This window comes from Paramisgurnus dabryanus, chromosome 2 (assembly GCF_030506205.2).
Source record: "Paramisgurnus dabryanus chromosome 2, PD_genome_1.1, whole genome shotgun sequence".
NCBI lineage: Eukaryota > Metazoa > Chordata > Actinopteri > Cypriniformes > Cobitidae > Paramisgurnus > Paramisgurnus dabryanus.
In genome coordinates, this window is record NC_133338.1 from 52,048,603 (window position 1) to 52,070,274 (window position 21,672).

The following is a 21,672-nucleotide window of genomic DNA, read 5'->3' on the forward strand; positions in this document are numbered from 1 at the left end:
CCCTGATTGCTCTATGCACATTTGCGGTATTGTTGGACATTCGGTGTGCCCTGGACGATCCTTTGTCCTCAGTTTACTGCCTGTGTGAAGCTTATCTAAAGAGATGTTTATGTTGTATAGCAGTTAATGGAAGATTTTACTGTGTGCTATGAACCCTAGATGAGACATTAAATCAAGACCAGAGTGTGATAGTAAACCTCTCTTCACCCCAAGCCTCTGTTTCACATTTAAAATTGAATAACGCCTGCTCTCCCCTCCTTTTGAACAAAGTGATACACACCCTAAAAATGCTGGGTTATTTTCAACCCAGTGTTAGGTCATAAAGGGATAAATTGGGCTAAATTAACCCAGAAAATGTTTATAATTGACCCAGTAATAGATTAAAACAACCAAATGGGTTGGGTTTGTGCCAACATTGGGTTGAAAATAACCCTAATACTTGATCAAGAATTTAAGGAGATAACAGGAAAATACAGGGTGGAGAGAGAGGAATGGGAACGGCAAAGGACCTTGAGTCAATTCCCATAGACCTCCATGTTAAAATGGCAGTAGAAAATAAAGTTTTAAAGCCTGCTACAAAAACTGTTCTTGGTCTGTATAGCTAATTTTGCCCTTCATGACAACTGTGAGGGGGGTGAATTTTTTTGTAACTTATCCATTAAAATTATATTAAATCTAATGTAAGGTTCACACTAGGGATGCTAAACAATTAATCACGATTAATCGTTAGCAGAATAAAAGTTTTTGTTTACATCACATATGTGTGTAAACTGTGTATAATAAATATGTATATATATATAAATATGAACACATTCATGTATAATTTTAAGGAAAAAAAATGTATATATTAAGTATTTATATTTATATATAATATAAATTATACATAAATATACAAATGTATATACACATGTAAACATTTCTAAAACATAAACATGCATGTGTGTACATTTATTTATACAAAGTTATTATACACAGTTCACACACATATATGATGTAAACAAAAAACTTTTATTCTGCTAACGATTAATCGCGATTAATGGTTAAGCATCCCTAGTTCACACCAGACGCGGTAGAGGCGGCAAGCGCGGGTGATTTACATGTTAAGTCAATGCAAATACGCGATTAGGTATCCTGCGGCGCGTTGCCACGGGAAATACGTGATTTAAAAAATCTGAACTTTGGCAGATTTCCGCGCCGTGTTAACTAATCAGGCCCTTGCTGTAGTAGTGACGTAATAACAGGAAGCGAGCGGAGTCTCGCCGCATTTCACGTGCGGCTTTCACACGCGAATGGAGTAAACTCAAATGTTCAAGTGTCCAACTACGCACAAATAGCGCCTTTTTGCCGCCTTTACCGCGGCTGGTGTGAACGCACCATTAAAGTTTTGCATAATTAAGGGCGTGGCCAGTTTGAGTGATGGTTGAACAGCCACTGCTGTCACTAGAGTCAAGCTAGGCGGGCGTGGTTTTAGCAACAGGTTTATTTCAAAGTCAGCTTCACCCATGTCCCGCCTCTTTACCCATTTTTAATATTCGTGAGTGATGCGCGGTGAGATGCTGCCATGATGGCGACGGCAGACACCGCCTACTATTGATCTTTAAAAACCCTTTGGGTGAAGTCACCGACACTAAGTCCATCTTTTTTACAGCCTATGGTCTGCATCGTATGTCGGAGTACTGTCCACACACCATCGGCTTCGACAACACACATTTTTTAAGTGTTACTCACAATTACCCCTAGCTTTAAACCTCTCCTACTTATGGAACGTAACAATAATATCATATAAAGTGTAAATTTACTGTAAGTCACAAAGTGCTTGCCAAATACATAAATGTAAAATGCTGATGTGATTATCAGGGAGAGCTGGAATGGTCGTCCTGGGAGACAAAACCGCCTGTCGTCTACTCTGAATGAAGAGGATGGGATATTTGTTAACTCCACGAGCAGTAAACTTCTGGAAAGAGCTCACGGTATCCTGATGTAAGAATCTGAATTACATTAAACTCATTAAACACACAAGAGGCTTCGGGAAACCTATAAACTTTGTTCTTGGTGTTTTTCAGGAGAAATAAAAACTATAAGATGAAGCCCAGTCTTCCTAAGGTAAGAGCAAGTCTATTTTATCTATTGATGTTGTATTTGAAGAGATAATAGTAATTGTTGCCCACTGCATTTCACTTGTTGTTTTGCGCAGCACTTGTTGGATGCCAAATCTCTGAAGTATCTGAGTAATCTGACGCTACAGGATCGAATCACAAAATCCCTCTTACACCTCCACAAAAAGAAGAAACCGCCAAGTATTAGTGCTCAATTCCAGGTCAGTTTCTTTCTCTCTTGTCTATTTCTCTTTTTGTCTCTCACTCTTTTTCAGGGTTTCCACGGGTCCTTGAAATGTTGGGAATCTGGGGGGGGGTTCAAGGCGCTGGGAAGTTTTTGAAAACATACATACATAGATACAGGTCATTGAAAGTGCTTGAATCTACGTTATGCAAGAAGTTTTCTGGGGAAAAAATCCATATTATTCCCTGTGTAGTGTAGGATAATATCATAATAATTCTAGACTTTTTAAGCACACGGGCTAAACTGTTCGATTTAAATACTTATATCTTCTGTATGCGAATGTTGATTCATACCAAAATGCTTTTTTGCCTAGTTGTGTTTGACACATGAAAACGTCTCTGGTTACGTATGTAACTGTTGTTTCCTGAGAAGGGAACGAGACGCTGCGTCTCCCTTGCCATACTTCCTGCGTCCCTGTAACGTCGTTTTTGGCAATATTTCAGATAGCGATATACTTCCTGGCTCCCGCATCACCCTGTCTTTGTCGTTAAGCCTCACCATTGGTTGAATTTGATATACACATTCAGACACACTTACCCCTGGAGGCGTCCCCAAAGTGTCACCGCAGTGATGCAGCGCGAGTTCCCTCGAAAGGGAACCGTAACAATGTATCTTAAAAGGTAACACGATGTAACCTTGCTCTCATTCAAATGTGTCCCCACATTTAGTCCTTGAATTTGAGGGTATTGGACCTGGAAAGTCCTTGAAAGGTCCTTGAATTTGAAGTTAACTAAAGTGTGGGAATGTTTTTGTCGTAAGAAGTTTTGAATCATGTAACCGCAATATAATCTCTCCTGATTTATCAGCTCCAGATAAAACTGTAATTATTTGTATCATTTCTATTTTAAATACAATAACACTTCACTTTATTGTTCTTTAGCTTTACTTGGGATAAAGCAACACAATTATTCATCATACAGCTTTTATTTTTCGTTAAATAGACATCTTCCACATAGTTTTAATACATAATTTAATATAATTTATTAAATTAAGCAATATTCATCCGACATCCCTTTTTTGGTTTCGAAACGTGTGTGGTTTCAGAAATGTTATCTTATACTGCAGGATAAGAGTCAGGTTTCCCCTATAATGTCTCATTCCCTTGGTGAGTAGCTCTGGGCCGTCTGGCATAAGGCCTGCACAAATGTGTGGATGACCTCACTTCCCACATCCTGCTCGGAGCTGTGCTCACTTCGGGAGGGGAGAGTGAATTCCTGACCACCAAAATAGCTGCTTTCCCTTTTTTCCTGTCTAGAGAAATACAGACATGGAAACAAAAACACACACAAACATGCATCTCACAAAACCAATGAAGAACATTTCTGACTCGTATAACACCCCTCAAAACCAAAAGAATAATACAATTATATCTTGCATGTAATAGAGTAATGAAAATCACATATTGTCTGAACACAATGATGGAGGTTTGGTTTAACCTTTCACCTTTTATATTTTGTATAAATACCACTAACCTAAATTGGTGCATCTAGTATTGACAGCATGGAAAATTGTTGGGGAAGAAGACCATTTAATTTTTATGGGAAATGCATACTTATACAATTGCAGAAGATTTTAGGTGATCAAACTCATTTCATCATTACATTAATATATTTTTTATAAATGTTCCGGGTTCAATACAAGTTAATCCACAAACAATAATTCTGATTCACCTGTCAGTTTAAATAAAAACAAAGTTCATGTTTACAGTAATGGATGGATGGATCGTATCACTGTTTTATTATTGTGAGATATTAATGTGTGCTGTTTTTAATTCTCAAAGGCTTCTCTCAATAAGCTAATGGAAACACTCAGTCAATCCGAGCCGTACTTTGTCAAATGCATTCGATCAAATGCAGAGAAGGTGTGTGACTCCATTTGATTAATATTTATTTACATCATCTTGTTTATACATATACATCTCTGTATTTAAATATTGTATGTATTTGCTTCTGTTCAGCTCCCTCTGCGGTTTCATGATGGTCTGGTTCTGAGGCAGCTCCGATACACAGGCATGCTGGAAACCGTGCGTATACGACAATCGGGCTACAGTATCAAGTACACTTTTCAGGTGAGAAGCACATGCACACAAAAGTCAAGTTGATATTTTTAACACGTAAATTCCGGTAAACTCCGCTAAGAATAAATAACAACAAAGTAGTTTAAATGTAGTTTATTTATATAACAAGCAAACTAAACAACACGTAGATTACCTAGGAAACCAAAAAGTTTGTTATTTTCGACGAGGCATTTGTTCCAGAGTTCAGTTTAGCAACTAGTCAGGTTTTTTTTTAAACCGGAAGTAAAGTTCCAACCAAGTGTGTATCGCGTCCGATGAAACCTATAAATCTTCATTTTGAAAAAATTGCCAATTGTGTAGTGGGCGGCACTCGGACATGTGGTGCTTTTGCATTTTCGGCGACCCGAGGTCATTTGCCGATCCCATACCCTTCTCTCTTCCATGTACTTTCCTGTCCTCTCCTCACTCACTGTTAAATAAAGGCTAAAACGGCCAAACAAAATTACACCTACAACTAGTTTTGTGGTCCAGGGTCAGTATCAGTAAATTATATTCAGCTAACTCTGATTTCAACCCTAAACCTATAGTCAGTACATGTTGTTTAATAATATACACTCACCTAAAGGATTATTAGGAACACCTGTTCAATTTCTCATTAATGCAATTATCTAATCAACCAATTACATGGCAGTTGCTTCCATGCATTTAGGGGTGTGGTCCTGGTCAAGACAATCTCCTGAACTCCAAACTAAATGTCAGAATGGGAAAGAAAGGTGATTTAAGCAATTTTGAGCGTGGCATGGTTGTTGGTGCCACACGCAACCATTTCTAGGGTTTACAAAGAATGGTGTGAAAAAGGAAAAACATCCAGTATGTGGCAGTCCTGTGGGTGATAATGCCTTGTTGATGCTAGAGGTCAGAGGAGAATGGGCCGACTGATTCAAGCTGATAGAAGAGCAACTTTGACTGAAATAACCACTCGTTACAACCGAGGTATGCAGCAAAGCATTTGTGAAGCCACAACACGCACAACCTTGAGGCGGATGGGGTACAACAGCAAAAGACCCCACCGGGTACCACTCATCTCCACTACAAATAGGAAAAAGAGGCTACAATTTGCACGAGCTCACCAAAATTGGACAGTTGAAAACTGGAAAAATGTTGCCTGGTCTGATGAGTCTCGATTTCTGTTGAGACATTCAGATGGTAGAGTCAGATTTTGGCGTAAACATTATGAGAACATGGATCCATCATGCCTTGTTACCACTGTGCAGGCTGGTGGTGTAATGGTGTGGGGGATGTTTTTTGGCACACTTTAGGCCCCTTAGTGCCAATTGGGCATTGTTTAAATGCCACAGCCTACCTGAGCATTGTTTCTGACCATGTCCATCCCTTTATGACCACCATGTACCCATCCTCTGATGGCTATTCTTAGCAGGATAATGCACCATGTCACAAAGCTCGAATAATTTCAAATTGGTTTCTTGAACATGCCAATGAGTTCACTGTACTCAAATGGCCCCCACAGTCACAAGATCTCAACTCAATAGAGCATCTTTGGGATGTGGTGGAACGGGAGCTTCGTGCCCTGGATGTGCATCCCACAAATCTCCATCAACTGCAAGATGCTATCCTATAAATATGGGCCAACATTTCTAAAGAATGCTTTCAGCACCTTGTTGAATCAATGCCACATAGAATTAAGGCAATTCTGAAGGCGAAAGGGGGTCAAACACAGTATTAGTATGGTGTTCCTAATAATCCTTTAGGTGAGTGTATAACAAGGAAACCTTTAAATAAAGTAACAAACCTTTATAAGTGATTTTAAATATTTTTGTATTAAAATATCCTCATAACTTGGTACTACAGTAGTATATCATTTAGGTCCCTAACCTAACAACATGCCAACAACTATTTTGAATACCATATTACTCCACAATAGCGCTTTGTTTCCTACTAACCTTTTAAGTGTGAGCATTGTGGCTTTCAGTAATTTCTGTAAGATATGAAGTGGGTGTAGCTGTTATTGGTGGATGTCTGGACGCAGTGCCCTGCATACACAAAAGCACACATTGGTTAACTTCATAGAGGCTCGTAATGAAAGTTACCGTGAATAATTGCATACACAACAGCATCAGTCTCTCAGACTGTCCACCCACGTCAGGCTGCGCTGAAGGAGTCCTCAAATAAGGTCTGCAAATAAAGGCATACCTTCATAGTGATGTTAGTGTCCTGAAATCTGCACAGACTTTAATGAGAAATGTCACTTCCAGGTCACATTCACAATGTGAGGGATTATTGTGTGTCTGCTTTCAAAGGAAACTTTTCATTATGATTTAAAGTCTTTGTCTGACACCCATCAGGACTTTGTTCGACACTTCCATGTGCTGTTACCAGAAGGTACCTGCGCCAACCAAGAAACTATCAGACGGTACCTGTGCCAGGTGGATCTCGCACCCAAAGGGTTCCAAGTGGGCCGTACTATGGTAAGATCAACCTTCAATAGCCAGCCATGATGGGACTTAATTATGTGCCCCCAGAACCTTTTCTAATACCTTTGGGATGACACATGCTTTCCTTTTATGGTACTCGTTGCATGTGACGTCTCTCTCTTTTCCTCCGTGTGGCAGGTGTTTCTTCGTGAAGTTGAACGTCAGCGATTGCAAGATCTTCTCCATCAGGAGGTTCTGCGTCGGATTGTTAATCTCCAGCGGCGTTTCAGGGCTCTTTTAGAAAGGAAGAACTACCTGAGAATGAGACAGGCTGCCTGCCACATACAGGTCTGTCAATACTGTTTAACCTGATAATAACAACGCTTTAATCATTATAAATAATTTCAGTATTTGTTCGGTGGGGATTCTGGAGAGTTTGGAGTAAATGAGAATGTAGCTGAAAGTTAACAAAAAGTTTGCCTTTATAACCATGTGTAAAGATACTGTTACATTAGATAATAGTAATATGTGACCCAATAAGTCGCACATGTATATTTGTAGAAATAGCCAACAATACATTGTATGAGTCAAAATTATCAATTTTTGTATAAAAAAAATCTTTATGATAGGATATTATGGTGATATTATGATATTATGATTATTTTCCATGAAGATAGTTGTTACCGTAAATATATAAAAAGGTATTTATAGTTAGTAATATGTGTTGCTAAGGACTTCATTTGGACAACTTTTTTTCAATATTTTTTGGACCCCAGATTCCAGATTAAAAAAAAAAGTTTTATCTTGGCCAAATATTGCCCTATCCATAAACCGATGAAAAGTTTATTTATTCAACTTTCAGATGATGTATAAATCTCAATAAAAAAAAAAAGACCCTTATGACTGATTTTGTGGTCCAGGGTCTCGCATGCAGATGTAATAAATTACTCTAGGATTTCTTGGCATGGTTTACATAGCCACAGAAAATATGTAAAATACTGTGTGTTTTTTAGTATTTTGTTATAGGTGAATTATTTGTCATGTAAAACACTTTATAATGTATACAGTAGAGCTGTCAATAGATTAAAATATTTAATCTAGATTAATCGCATGATTTCATGAGTTTACTCGCGATTAAGCTCACATTTTTATCTGTTCTAAATTTACCTAAATGTAACAATTTGTTTGTTTTTTAATACTGTAATTAACACGGGTGTGGACAAATATAGATGCTTTATGCAAATTAATGTTACACCAGCCTGTTTACATTTTTAACAGAACCATCAGCCATTGTTTTGTAGATGAATTTTCTTTTCAGAAGACTTTTCTTTCTCCATTTCTGTTTGCTGCTGCATCCTTTGTGAGCTGTGCTGATAAATTAAGTCGGAATGAGCAAATTTTACAAAAATTAGTATTTTATTTTCACATTCTCAATTAAAAAACTTCAAAACAATGCATGACGTGTTTGAAGCTGACAGAGTCAGCAAAGGTAATTTTGAGAAAAATCCCAAATTACCACAAAATTACCACATCCATACTTTAAAATAATAGATTTAATAAAAAAGATTTAGCAAACACAAAGTCAAAAAACTTTTTTTTCTTTTTGTTTGATTGACATTGAGACAACTTTAAGATCTACTATAATGCAAGGGACTTTAATGTTAACACATCAGATATTTTTCCACAGGTAACCAAACATTCACTTCAGATATAAAAGATTATAGGTCCTTCCTGTGTGAGTTCTTGTCAAAACAGATATTTCTAAAAACTGTAATTTTGTGTAGATGTCTACATATCAGGGTCGCGCACTCGTGCCTCTGTGTGCACGCGAGGAAGATCGCTTTTGAGTCTTGTCGCTCTTAATAACTCTTTAAACATTTATCAGGTCCCGAACTTTATCTCTCTTAATAAGCCTTTGAAGATCAAGCAAGTCCTGCAAATTATTTTTAAATTTCTACATGCTTTAAAGGCGAAACCAAAATACGCAGATGGAGACTTATCTTTGCATTAGATCATTTATGACGGTTCACCTCTCAGAAAACGTACGAATAAATCATTTTAAATGTTAAATGGCAATTTAGAGCATTGGATTTGCTAGACGAGAGCTTAATGTTCTTATTTTTATGAAAACCTCTGATTCATTTAGACAACATGGGTCACAGTAAGGCTGCGTCAATATTTCCAACTATAGGCTGGACCAAGGGCATTGCGCTAAAATTAATTTGCGTTATACGTAATACTTTTTGCTTTGTAAATATTTTAGTAAATGTCTTCGGATGTACACTGTTTTGTATATTATAGTAATCTTATTTAGCATGATTTTTTTAAATCAAAACTATAATGTAGGGGTGAGCAGGGCACAACGTGTAATGCGTGGTTAATTTTAACATGGCTTTTTTACATAGCTTTTTCTTTTACTGTAAGAAGATAATCTCCTGTGAATTTGTGAAACGTTTTGATGTGTTTTGATTAAGATATTGAACAAAGAGCGTTTTGGAGACATCATGTTAAAATATTTCTTCTTATGGTTTTTTGGTTGGGTACGTCACCAAGTCCAACCTTACTGTATATTATTTTATTCACTGTCTTGTTACCTAAAAAACAGCACCATTTTGAAACAGCAACTTTAAGTAACTGTTTAGTAACTGTTAGCTGGGATTAAAACTTTTTTATACAGTTATACAATGATACTGAAATGAAAACAATGTAAATACTATTTATCAAAATGATAACTGTTAATACAATATTAGGGGAAATAACTCACAATTATGATTTTTTTTTTCTTAATTGTGCAGCACTTTAAAAAAAATCTATTTATATGCATTGATGCATAATACAAGGATGAATAGATGAAGGATCATGGACATGGCCGTAGCCAGGGTTTGACAATAAGTTAAGAGTTAACAAATGCTATCACAGGAGAAAAAAGTGCACTTAAATAAAAGTACACTTACTAAATGTACTATTTTGTGCACTCATTCTGTAGTTAATATATCAAAAATTAGTCTTTAGTGTACTTCATATAAATGTACTTAATGGTGCTATTTTGAGACACTACTTATTTCAATAACCTAGAAATCTATTTACTGGTATTGTATCTTTTTTCTGGTGCATTGAAGTACTGAAGTAGAACCAAACACCTTTCATTAGTATATTTATAGTGCTTAACTTTTACAAAATAATTATTTAAATTAAGTTTTAGTGCAATATACAGTATATTTTTACCTGGGATATGTATTCTGTCTTAATTTTATTTTAGATACACACTCGATTATTGCATGTGTCTTACCGAATTTATTATCATGTCAGCAATAACCTGCCCACACTGAATGATGCTGAATCACGGCATTTGATCACTGTTTAGGTGCTGGTCACCCCGTGTTGCCAGATATTAGTATGAAAACAATCAAAATAGGCCATATAGAAAAAATAAGTTCAGACTTTGTCTTTCAGCATTAAATCAGAGACATCGCTAACCAGCACATTCTCACTTTATACATTTCCCAAAGTGTCACTTTAATTGCTAAAACTACACTAAAGAGGATTTTTCATAGTGGAATCTGGCAACACTGCAAATGCTGCGGCCGCCAGCGTCTCACAGCTGTCGGTCTCCATCATTTTACGCAAAAATATACAGTAAACTATCCAAACTTAACTTAACTATATACGCGGATGCCAATATGAATAGTTTAAATTAATAATTAGACATTCAAAGATCTTCAAATTTTATTTTTTTATATAAAAAATGTACCGAGGTCCAGACCTCGGTGGCCTCATAGCTGGCTACAGGCATTATCATGGATGGATGAATGTGTGGATGTCTATCTATTATAGGCAGATTTATAAAGCATACCCACCTGTAGTATATAGACACAATTGTATTGTATTGAATTATTTGCGTTTAAACACATTTTTTTTTTGTAGGTGTTACACAAACCCTTCTTTTTGTTACAATAAAGTTTCAGTGTAATTGTATGATAACAGTAGGTCCCACAAACGATGTGTGTGTTGATTATGTCAAAAAAATTAATCTTGCTTAAATACTTTTTGAAAGATAGAGCCAATGCCAAAAATCGTTACTTTGTACCCCGCTCTCCCCTACATTTTAAATGAAATATTTCCTACTTTTCTTTTTTAAAGCAGTCATTACACAAGTTCAAATGTTAAAATACAAACTTAATTGTACATGTAATACTGTTACTGAATCTCACACTGATTTCTCATACTGTATGTAGAACTGGTGGAGGAGCTGTCAATCGGTGGAGATGGGCAACAGGCTTCAGTATGATGCCCAGGTCCAGCAGGGGGCAGCGGTCTGCATCCAGTCGGCCTGGAGGGGATTTATGGAGAGGCGAAGACTTCTGTTGTGGAGGGAGGCGGCCGTGATTATTCAGACAAACTGGAGGCTGTGTCGACGGAGATTTGCGGCCCTCCGGATTCAGACCGCCTGGAGACGGCACAGGGCCAGAGAGCTCTACCTCAAGCAACGTCACATCACCATCCACCTGCAAGCCGTCAGCAGAGGATATCTGGCGAGGCAGAGGTACGTCACTGCCGTATTGTTTCATAATCCAAGCAGCTGTTGAAGTATTTAAAGGTCTGGATCGAACCAATCAGCGGTTTAATCCTTTGTTATTTCAAAGAATAAATCTGATTTGTTCAACATAAGCTTGCAGCTCAAAGTGCAGATTGTTTAGAAAAGTTAGGAGCCATTTCGACATGCAAGCTTATTTGCTTGCCTTTCATGTTGTTTTGCACAATCTTTTACTGATTTTAGTGTTATTGTTTTTCTTTTATTTATATAATTTTTTTAGATTAAGAGAACTTCGAGAGCAGAGGTTAAAAAGCACACAGCTGCTGAATGGAAATACCAGTCGGTTGACAGAAGAGGAGAAGCGAAGAGTCATGGGTTTGGATCTAAGCTTGTGGGAAGACCAGGAGAAAAGCAATCAGCCCTTTATAGGAGCAGGCAATGCATCACATGAAGAAATGGTGCTAGAGATACCAACATCCGAAGTGACAATCCGAGAACGTCCAAGGACGCTTGAAGACCCCAACCACAGGACGAGAGCCAAGCGGGAAAGCCGACGGATGCGCGAGTTGGAACAGGCCAAATTTAGCTTGGAGCTGCTGAAGGTGCGCTCCACCGGAGCAACGTCTCCATCGGATGAGAGACGCTGGTCGATGGAGATGGTCAGCGAGGTTCCTCACACTCCTCAGGGTACGCCGGACAGCCAGAGCTCCAAAGGCAGCTTTGAGCTACTTAATATAGATGACTGTTTCAAAGACAAAGCAGTAGAGGATCTCGGTTCTCCTTCATCCCTGCCGGATCTGCACGACACATTCCCTGACGTTCCCAAGCCTACATTGGCTTCTGATATTTCAGCACCTCATATACCACCCAGGCTTCCGACCTTCTACGTCCCTCCATTAGAAAGCAGCTCTCTAATCGTGAAGTCTAGCACGGACGTGTCCGTTCCGAAACCGGATGGGACTGGTAAACCTGTGAAGGATAAGACAGAGTTTACCCGCAGGCCGATGGTGGTGGTTATCAGCATGCAGAAGGATGCGCATTTAAATGAAGAGGATCCAGAGGTCCGAGACGATGCCACCCAGACTGGCGAGACTCCAAGTCCCACACATCCAGGTCGCAACAGCCTATACGTGCTGGAGAAACTAGAAAAGCTGAATGAGGTGAAGGAAGAGCGAGAAAAACATCAACAACAACAAAACGAAAAAGAAATGATGGAGCAGATCCGTCAACAGAAGCTCATCCTGGAGGAACAGCGGAGGAACATCTCCCGAAACGAAAGGGAGATGTTTGAAAAGCAAAGGTCCGAGGCATTGCAAAGGATTGAACAGGGCAGACAAGAAAGTTCTGGAGGAAGGACAGACAAATCCGGTTTACTCTCAGACAGAGGTCCCGCTCCTTTAGCCCAACCCGAGCCGGACTTTAACTCCCAACCGCAGGTCCCAGAAAATGAGGTGGTATACCAGCTGAAGGATAGCAGAAAGGTACCAGAAGGATGGGCACCAAAACTGACCCTGGAGTCCAGAGGACATGAAGCCAGAAGAAAAATGAATAAGAAGCCGGCCAATCAAAACATCAGCATTAACATGACAGAGAAATCGGGAAACATTTTTTTTTCTCCAAAGGCGAAAGTTTCCCATTTAAAGTAAGTGAGGATCTTGACTTCTGTAAACAAAGTGCCGGGTTACCTTAAAGGGATAGTTCGGCCAAAAATGATATTAAACCCATGATTTACTCACCCCCAAGCTGTCCGAGTTGCATATGTCCATCATTGTTCAGACAAACACATTTTCGGATATTTTAGAAAATGTTTTAGATCTTTCAGTTGATTAAATGTAATGTTACGGGGTCCACCCATAGTCCACGACCTTCAAGTCCAAAAAAAGTGCGTCCATCCTTTACAAATTAAATCCAAACGGCTCCAGGATGATAAACAAAGGTCTTCTGAGGGTAATCCGCGCGGGGTTGTTGTAGAAATATCCATATTTAAAACTTTATTAACGAAAATAAACACCTTCCGGTAGCGCCGCCATCTTAGTCGCGTCCGCATTCAGGATGAGAGCTTACGCAGCCTACGGAGGCTACTCTGCTGCTGCTCTGTGCCCCCGCCCTCCGAATTTGTCATACGTCACTAAGAAAAGTGCGTACACTACGCTAATACTCTCACCTGAATACAGAGGAGGAAAATTTGTTTGTCTGAAAAACGATGGACATATGCAACTCGGACAGCTTGGGGGTGAGTAAATCATGGGTTTAATATCATTTTTGGCCGAACTATCCCTTTAAAGGAACATTTATTCTCATTTTATGTCATTTATAATATGTATGACATCTTTCCTATGTACTAAAACTAAAATCTTATTCTGTTTAACGTTGAGTTTCAAACTTCACTATATTCTAGGCTGGATAAGGACATGAGGACTGACAAGGTCATTCAAGGTAAAACTTCAGGAGTCCAGAATGAAATGAGCCTCTTGGGACACAAATCCACTAAAGGTCGAGAGGTGAGATATTGCATTGGCAGATTTGGCAGACGCTTTTATACAAATGATAAAGCCTTTAACATTTGTGACCCTGGACCACAAAAACAGTCATAAGGGTCATTTTTTTTAAAGATTGAGATTTATACATCGTCTGAAAGCTGAATATATATATATATTTAATATTTGATGTATATATATATATATATATATAAGCTTTCAATTGATGTATTGTTTTTTAGGAAAGGACAATAAGTAAGAGAATTTACAAAAATAATTTAATTTAATTTAATTACGGTAGGAAATATATCTTCATGAAGCATGATCTTTACTAAATGATTTTTTGTCATAAAAGAAAAATCTATAATTTTGACCCATACAATGTATTTTTGGGGTTTTCTACAAAATATACCCATGCTACTTAAGGCTTAAGGTTTTGTGGTCCAGGGTCATATCATAAAAATCTGCTATAATTGGGTCCCCAGTTCTTGTATTAACCTTGAAAATGTGAAAAAGATCAACCCAGTAACTTAGTTTTGGTAAAGCATTCTCTGCAAGTATGTGAAAAAATAGCTCATTGAAATTTTGCTCCCCCTGTGATGTCAGAAGGGGATAATACCACCCCTTAATCTGCACTATCCAACCACGGCACTCCCATTTAGTGCAGAGATCAGCTCATTTGCATTTTATAGGAAAAATGGTATATATAGGATATTTACCTTTTGGAATCCATTCAGTTGACGCACTTCCCAAAAATAGTCCCCTTGGTTACTTTCAATAGCAGGGGATTATTTTCAGGCAGTGTGTAATATCACTACGCCTGCTGCAGCCATGTTACATCAGCAAAGTCCTTGATTATTACGCCAGAATGAGAGTATAGTTCATAGCCATATCTGCCTAGAAAATCACAACTTTTAATTTTCCGTCAGTCTTAGTACACGATGTAACTACAGAAGAGTCAAGTTTTAAATAGAAAAAATATTGAAACTCTTTGGTTATTTTTTTGTGCGATGCTAATGGTCTAATCAGATTCAATGGATTGTGCTAAGCTATGCTAAAAGTGCTAGCGCCAGACCCGGAGATCAGCTGAATGAATTCCAAAACGATAAAAATCAAATATTTAACTCTTGGGGAGCTGGAAAATGAGCATATTTTCAAAAAAAGTGGAGTGTCCCTTTAAAGGACACACCCAAAATGGCACATTTTTGCTCACATCTACAAAATGGTAATTTTAACATACGATAATAAATGATCTATTTGATACTGTATTTTGAACTAGAACTTCAGATATGTACTCTGAAGACACCAAAGATTTATTTTACATCTTAAAAAAGTCTTGTGAAATGTCCCCTTTAAATAACTTTTCACAAACCCCAAGCGTCAGTTTTCTTTTTTCAGTAAATGAATACATTGCTCTAAAGCCATTTTGCTTTATATTAGGTTTTGGTGGGGCGCAAACCTGTCCTTGATGTATTAGGCAGCACCTTCATCTGTGTAATTATCATTTGGTTAATTAGGTCAGCCGTCCTGGTCATAAAAAAGCCCGCATGGCACGGACACGCTCAGACTTCCTGACCCGCAGTACAAATCCCCAGGGAGATGGGGAGTCCGATGAGGAAGAGTATGAGGAGAGCCCTCTATCTCCTGATATACTCCTCCATAGACAGGACTTGGAAGAGAGCGCACTAGAGGCTTATCACAGTGACTCTGAAATGGTAATTCAACGGTCCGAGTTACGGCCCAACGGCGACACATTTCTCTACAGCTAATCCCTGCAGAGGAAACCTGTTAGATCACCTTCAGAAAGATCTGTCACCTGCAGACGGCTAAGAAACCTTTTAAGAACTATTCTCATCTGTGATGGCATTTTCATATAAACACAAGAAATACTATTTGAACATATAAGACACTTTTATATTTAATGGCAAAAGTAGATTATATTTAACATTATTGGATTAGGGTTTAGAATCTGAACATTCATTGGTTTGGCCTCACAGATGTGGATGGTCTCCATCAGAAGTTTGCTTTCCTCTCCAGATATAAAAGCATCTCCTGTTTAACCCACAGCACTCTTCACAACTGACCACTGCGCTTACCTAGACATAACAGCTTTACTTACTGTAGTTATAGGTGCTTCAGCTCAACACCAAGATCTTCAGCACTGAGATTCTGCTCTCCACATTGAAAGCTGGATATAAAGATCAATGCATGCTTAAGCATCTCGCTCTTTCTCCTCTTGCAGCGGTTTACCAAGGCGAAAGCTGTGGACCTATCTGAACTGTTCAGCTTCTTTTCTTCTTCTCTCTTTTATCACTCTTTTGTCATTCACTCATTAACATCAATTCAATCTTTTCATTCCCATTAGATGCTACAGGTATTAAAAGGTGTCCCATTTTTTTTCAGCCTTTAGTAGGCAGTGAGTCATATGTTACAGTACCTTAAAGAGCCATTACCTTAAATAATTGCAGTTAAACGCATACAAAATAAAGGTTTGTGTTTGCATAATATATGTGGGTAATTATTTTGTAAAAAACATTTACATGTGTGTGTATATATAATAAATTATAACTATATAATAAATAATATATTTATATATTTATTTATATAAATATTTAAAATATTTATTAATTTAAAAAAAATATATACATATATTTTTTTAATTAATTAATTGATTTATAATATTATATATATATATATATATATATATATATATATATATATATATATATATATATATATATATATATATATATTATAAATTTAAGAAAATGTTATATATATATATATATATATATATATATATATATATATATATATAATAAAAAAATCTAAATAAATATATTATAAATGTAAGAAAATGAAATTATTAATTAATTTATTCATTTTATATAGATATATATATATATATATATATATATATATATATATATATATATATATATATATATATATATATATATATATATATATATATATATATATATATGAATAAATAAATTATTAATTTAATTTTCTTACATTTATAATATATTTGTATTATTATTTTTAAATAAATAAATAAATATAAATATATGTATGTATGTGTATATATACAAAATAATAACACAAACTTTTATTTTGTATGCGATTAATCACAACTAATCTGTAAACAGCCCTAGTACCTTTAAAGTGAACTTTCATTGCCTGATACTGAATTAATTTAGATATACATACATAAAATTTTTCTTACATTTATACATATATGTGTGTATTTACATATAGAAAATAAATACACAAACTTTTATTTTGTATGCGATTAATCACGATTAATCAGACGTAGTACCTTTAAAGTGAACTTTCATTGCCTGCTACTGGATTAAAGTTATAACGAAATTGATTTAACCAATTAGTGCCTTGAAACTGTGTTAAGGAGAAACACATTTTCTTACTATATGATGTTAAAAATGTCACCAAATCTCCAAAGGAAGTCGCCACAGTCTTTTTGCCTGGCGTATCTTAAATAATTTGAGATGTGTTTGATTTGAATTATTAATTCCTGTGTGAAATATTTGGTGTTTATTTTGTATACATGATGCTGTTTTTCAGCCGGTCTCACCCACTGCTGAACAGAAGAGCATGTATAAAGCCATGTCCTCTGGTGATCTGGGCAAAGGTGATGCCCTGAGGAAAAACGCTCATGGAGATGGAAGGTGTGATATTTTTTCCTATTATTAATTCTTATTTTGTTTTTATTAGCTAATCCTCATATTGTTCTTGCTCTATATCATTTTGTTTGTTTTGTGAAAGCCAAAAAGAGATACGTTAGGCAAAGTGCCCATACAAAGGTCAGAATGGTATATGTGTACTGTATGTAAAAACAAAATATTCATAAAGGTTTTCGCCACATGTCTATGTGTTCATTGGCTTTAGGGTTCGCGGTAAAATGCGGTTTTGGGCAAAGTCGAAGCATGGAGAGAAGAAGTCATCACGTGAGCGTCTGTTCTGTGTTGGTGATACACTGGATGGAGACTTTACTGAAACACCACTTATGATGGAAGAGGGTGAGATGAGATAAAAAACTGTTCTCGTAAAAGAAATCACAGTTTTTTAATTTTATACTGCCTTGAAACAACAAGAAAGATGTGCAAAATGTGGGAACACCCATGTGGATAAAATATATACTTTGTAATGCATTGTAAGTCGCTTTGGATAAAAGTGTCTGCCAAATGCGTAAACGTAAATACATCTATACAACTACACAGATTTATCTTTTCAAATCTCAAACATGCCCACACTACAAGATTTGAGAATTGTGATGCCTCTCAAGAAATTATTAAGATTATCATGTCTCACATGATCTCTCGGGGATCAAAATGGAGATTGTGCATTTATTGTTAATATTATTATTTTATGATCTCGACTAGCAAAAGAAGAGTGGTGCGATCTCATTCATTTCAATGAAAGCTTGGCTACTTTTGATGACACGAGTGACAGTAGCTGCGTTTCCATTACCCTTCAAATTCAGCTAATTTAAATAGTGAATAAAAAATGTGCCCTATGGAAACACGACAATTTTGCATAAACTCCCCATATCGCAAAAATGTTTGACGCTTGGGTGAGGTGGTTTTTCAGGCAATTCGAAAAAGGAATATATCGCTCCTAAAAAGAACTGCATTGGAAAAAAGACGTTTCCGCATTTATAGGTCTGACGTACGTAACTCCATGTGGCGTTGCAAGAACTGACAAGCGCATGACATTAAAATTCCGTAGTATTTTGTTGTCATCCGCATGTCTGTCTGCACGGCGCCATATAAAGTCGACTTTATTCTTATCGCAAAATAACGTTTAAGACGCATAACATCAGTTAATGAAAATGTCGCCATTTCGTAAAAGTATTTGACGACATTTAGAAAATAACGCTAAAGTTTTGCGCAAATCTTTAATGGTAATGCAGCTTGTGATCGTTGTCGACAGGAAGTGGGCGTGTCCAGCAACACCAAAAAATTAAAAAAATGGACTTCACATCATCCATCTTTCGTCAAATAACTGCAGTAGACAGTTACTCATTTGTTTAAAATTGTTACTATAGGACAACCAGAATTAGGAACGCCTTTTAACAACCTCACTAAAAGTGACGGGTGACACAAAGTGGCAAAGCGTACACCTCACATTACCAGATATCCTGGGCCGAACAGTCCTGAAAGTGATTTCCTCTTCAATTGTCAGGAGGGGACAATTCGCCCAAACCTCCTGTAGTCTGATGGTGCATTCACACCAGTCGCGGTAGAGGCGACAAAAACACGCTATTCGCGCGTAGTTTGACACGGAAATCCCACGAAGTTCAGATTTTACAACTTGCGCGTTTTCCGTGGCAACGATCAATTCGCTCGTACCGCGCTGCAGGATGGTCTAATCACGTCTTTGCATTGACTTAACTTGTAAATCACTCGTGCTTGCCGCCTTTACAGGTCTGTTGTGAACCCTGCATAAGTCCGACATGGGCTATTCCAATATATTTTAGTAGATTTAGAGATGAATGTTATTTGTCATTTGTTTGGTGTATAGGTGTAGAGCACCTGTCGCCTCCCCGAAGCCCAGATCTTACCATACAGAGGGAGTTTAAGGAGAACAAAGAGCCGTCTCCAAAAGTGAAGCGTCGCCGAAGTGTGAAGATCAGCAGTGTCGCTCTGGAACCGGCGCAGTGGCAGAACGATTCACTGCAGATACTCACATGTGCCAATGACTACAGGAGCATGAATGATTTTCTTATGAAAAAGGTTCCTGCTGTTTCTTATTACACTTACAGTACACATGTTTGATGTTACCATGAATAGGAGAAAGCCTCATAACTTTAATTTAATCTCATAGATAAGTGATTTAGACACGGAGGATGGAAAGAAAGACACAATGGTGGACGTTGTATTCAAAAAGGCACTGAAGGAGTTCCGCTTGAACATCTTCAACTCGTACTCGACGGCATTAGCTGTAAGTCCTAAAATAAATCTTCATGGCAATGCAGACTGAAAGTCATCGATCACAAGTAGCATTTTTATTAATGTTCAATATTCAGCAATGTAAAGCAGGACCAATTAGATTTAACTGTGCAACACAATGTGACCAATCACTTATTGTTCCAGAATCTTTTAACTTTCTGTTTGGTCTGTATATAGATGGATGATGGGAAGAGCATTCGTTACAAGGATCTCTACGCTCTCTTTGAGCAAATCCTGGAGAAGAACATGCGTCTGGAACAGAGGGATTGGAGCGAGTCACCGGTGAAGGTCTGGGTCAACACCTTTAAAGTCTTCCTCGATGAGTTCATGATGGAGCACAAACCTCTGGACGGTGCTGTGAGCAAGGTACGGAGTGCTTTAACAGCCAATGCGAAAACTTGTATTTTATTATTTCTGGGTCATCTTGTTTTTGGCCTTTCAGGCAAAGTTTCTTAAAAGAACGATTTCTTTTCATACTGTTATATAACCTAAAGAAACTTTTATTCATTACAAAAAACCTTTTGGTCCTGTGCACACTGCATATTAATTCGGTTGTCACTTCACCTTTTAATGCTCAATCCTGTTCTGTACACACACAGTTCAGCAATTTACGGGACTGACAACTGCATTTTACAACTGAATTAACTTCCGCAAAATGCAAGTAGTGACAACCGCATTTACAGGACAAAGTGCATAGTGTCATGCTGAGTTTACACCAAAAGCGGTTTGGGCGTCAAAATCGCGTCTACCGCACGTGGTTTGCCGCTTGAACAATTTGGATGCATTCGCCCGTGTAGAGCGGAGTAGACGCGCGGAAAAAGCAAGCATTTGACGCGCGTCAGAGGCAAACTCCGCTTCTTGTGGGAGGGGCAAGTGCTATGCGGTTGTCTGTTTGCAAAATGACTGATGTTGATTGTGCATTTATCGAGAGAGTTACCAGTTTGTATTTGGTAACCTTACTATGGGGAAAATAAACGACACGGGTCGATAAACGTCACGTGACTCAAAAGTGAAGTGTGTATTACAATTACCAGGTTGCCCAATGTCCTCACTGACACTCTTCCAAGCGAGGTCCTTTTTATTCCTGTCTCCTCTATAGAAATAAGAACTTGTGTCGTATAGCTCCGGGTGTCTGCTTATGGACAATATCAAGCGTTGGTTGAGTGAGTGACTCCGGGCGGGGCTGCCACCACAGCAGCAAGCAAGCTCCTGATTGGTTAACGCGGCGCGAAATTCGCGTGAACCGCAAGATGCACAAAAAGCACCATTCGCGCTTACCGCGCGTACCGCTCACAACGCTCAATTCACGCCTTTCGCCCGAGCTTCACGCGCGAAAGGGGCGGAAACGCGTCTTCCGCGCGGCGGGACCTCCTGACGCGCGTCAACGCGTCTTCACATTGACTTAACATTGAAATCACTCGCGCTTCACGCCCTTACCGCGGTTGGTGTAAATGCAGCATTAGTGTGTACATAACCGAACTGAACAACTAGTAGTTAATAAATTGTTTAAACGTGCATCATGGACATGACAGGTCTCTCTTTTGAAAAAAAAATCCTAGAAGGGGAAAAAGTCTTCTCGGTATGCGCGGTGCAGAAAATGACAGAGGCACGAGCGTTTGCTGACTAGTTAGTGTTGCCAGATGTTGCACGAAAAAAAGAAACATCCAATAATAAACCAAAATAAATACAAATGCTTTACCTCTAAAATCAAAATATTTGGACCGGCACCTTCACACTTTAATAACACCCAAAACTTGATTGCTTCATGAGCCAAAAGCCATAAACGGTTAAGTGCCAAAACGGTATGTACGTACAAAAAAAGACGAGGACCTGGCAACACTGCAAGATAGCCCGCTGTGGAGCAGCCTAACAAATACGTACAATACTCAACACCAAGACG

At 37.9% G+C, this 21,672-nt stretch overlaps 1 protein-coding gene across 7 annotated transcripts in view; it reads left to right on the plus strand.

The window, feature by feature from the left end:
- Positions 1-21,672, plus strand: part of myo9aa (myosin IXAa) — a 158,747-nt gene that overhangs the window by 125,762 nt on the left and 11,313 nt on the right. For 6 of the 7 annotated variants that reach the window (XM_073813090.1, XM_065261616.1, XM_073813094.1 and 3 more), the window contains 16 exons: positions 1,858-1,980; positions 2,064-2,103; positions 2,195-2,317; positions 4,121-4,201; positions 4,298-4,408; positions 6,721-6,843; positions 6,988-7,137; positions 11,025-11,332; positions 11,604-12,965; positions 13,722-13,824; positions 15,318-15,515; positions 17,386-17,489; positions 17,710-17,840; positions 19,345-19,556; positions 19,648-19,764; positions 19,950-20,138. In XM_073813090.1, coding sequence (XP_073669191.1) covers positions 1,858-1,980; positions 2,064-2,103; positions 2,195-2,317; positions 4,121-4,201; positions 4,298-4,408; positions 6,721-6,843; positions 6,988-7,137; positions 11,025-11,332; positions 11,604-12,965; positions 13,722-13,824; positions 15,318-15,515; positions 17,386-17,489; positions 17,710-17,840; positions 19,345-19,556; positions 19,648-19,764; positions 19,950-20,138 — 3,475 coding nt within the window. The remainder of the gene's footprint in view (positions 1-1,857; positions 1,981-2,063; positions 2,104-2,194; positions 2,318-4,120; positions 4,202-4,297; positions 4,409-6,720; positions 6,844-6,987; positions 7,138-11,024; positions 11,333-11,603; positions 12,966-13,721; positions 13,825-15,317; positions 15,516-17,385; positions 17,490-17,709; positions 17,841-19,344; positions 19,557-19,647; positions 19,765-19,949; positions 20,139-21,672) is intronic. The other variant, XM_073813095.1, reaches the window with a different exon arrangement.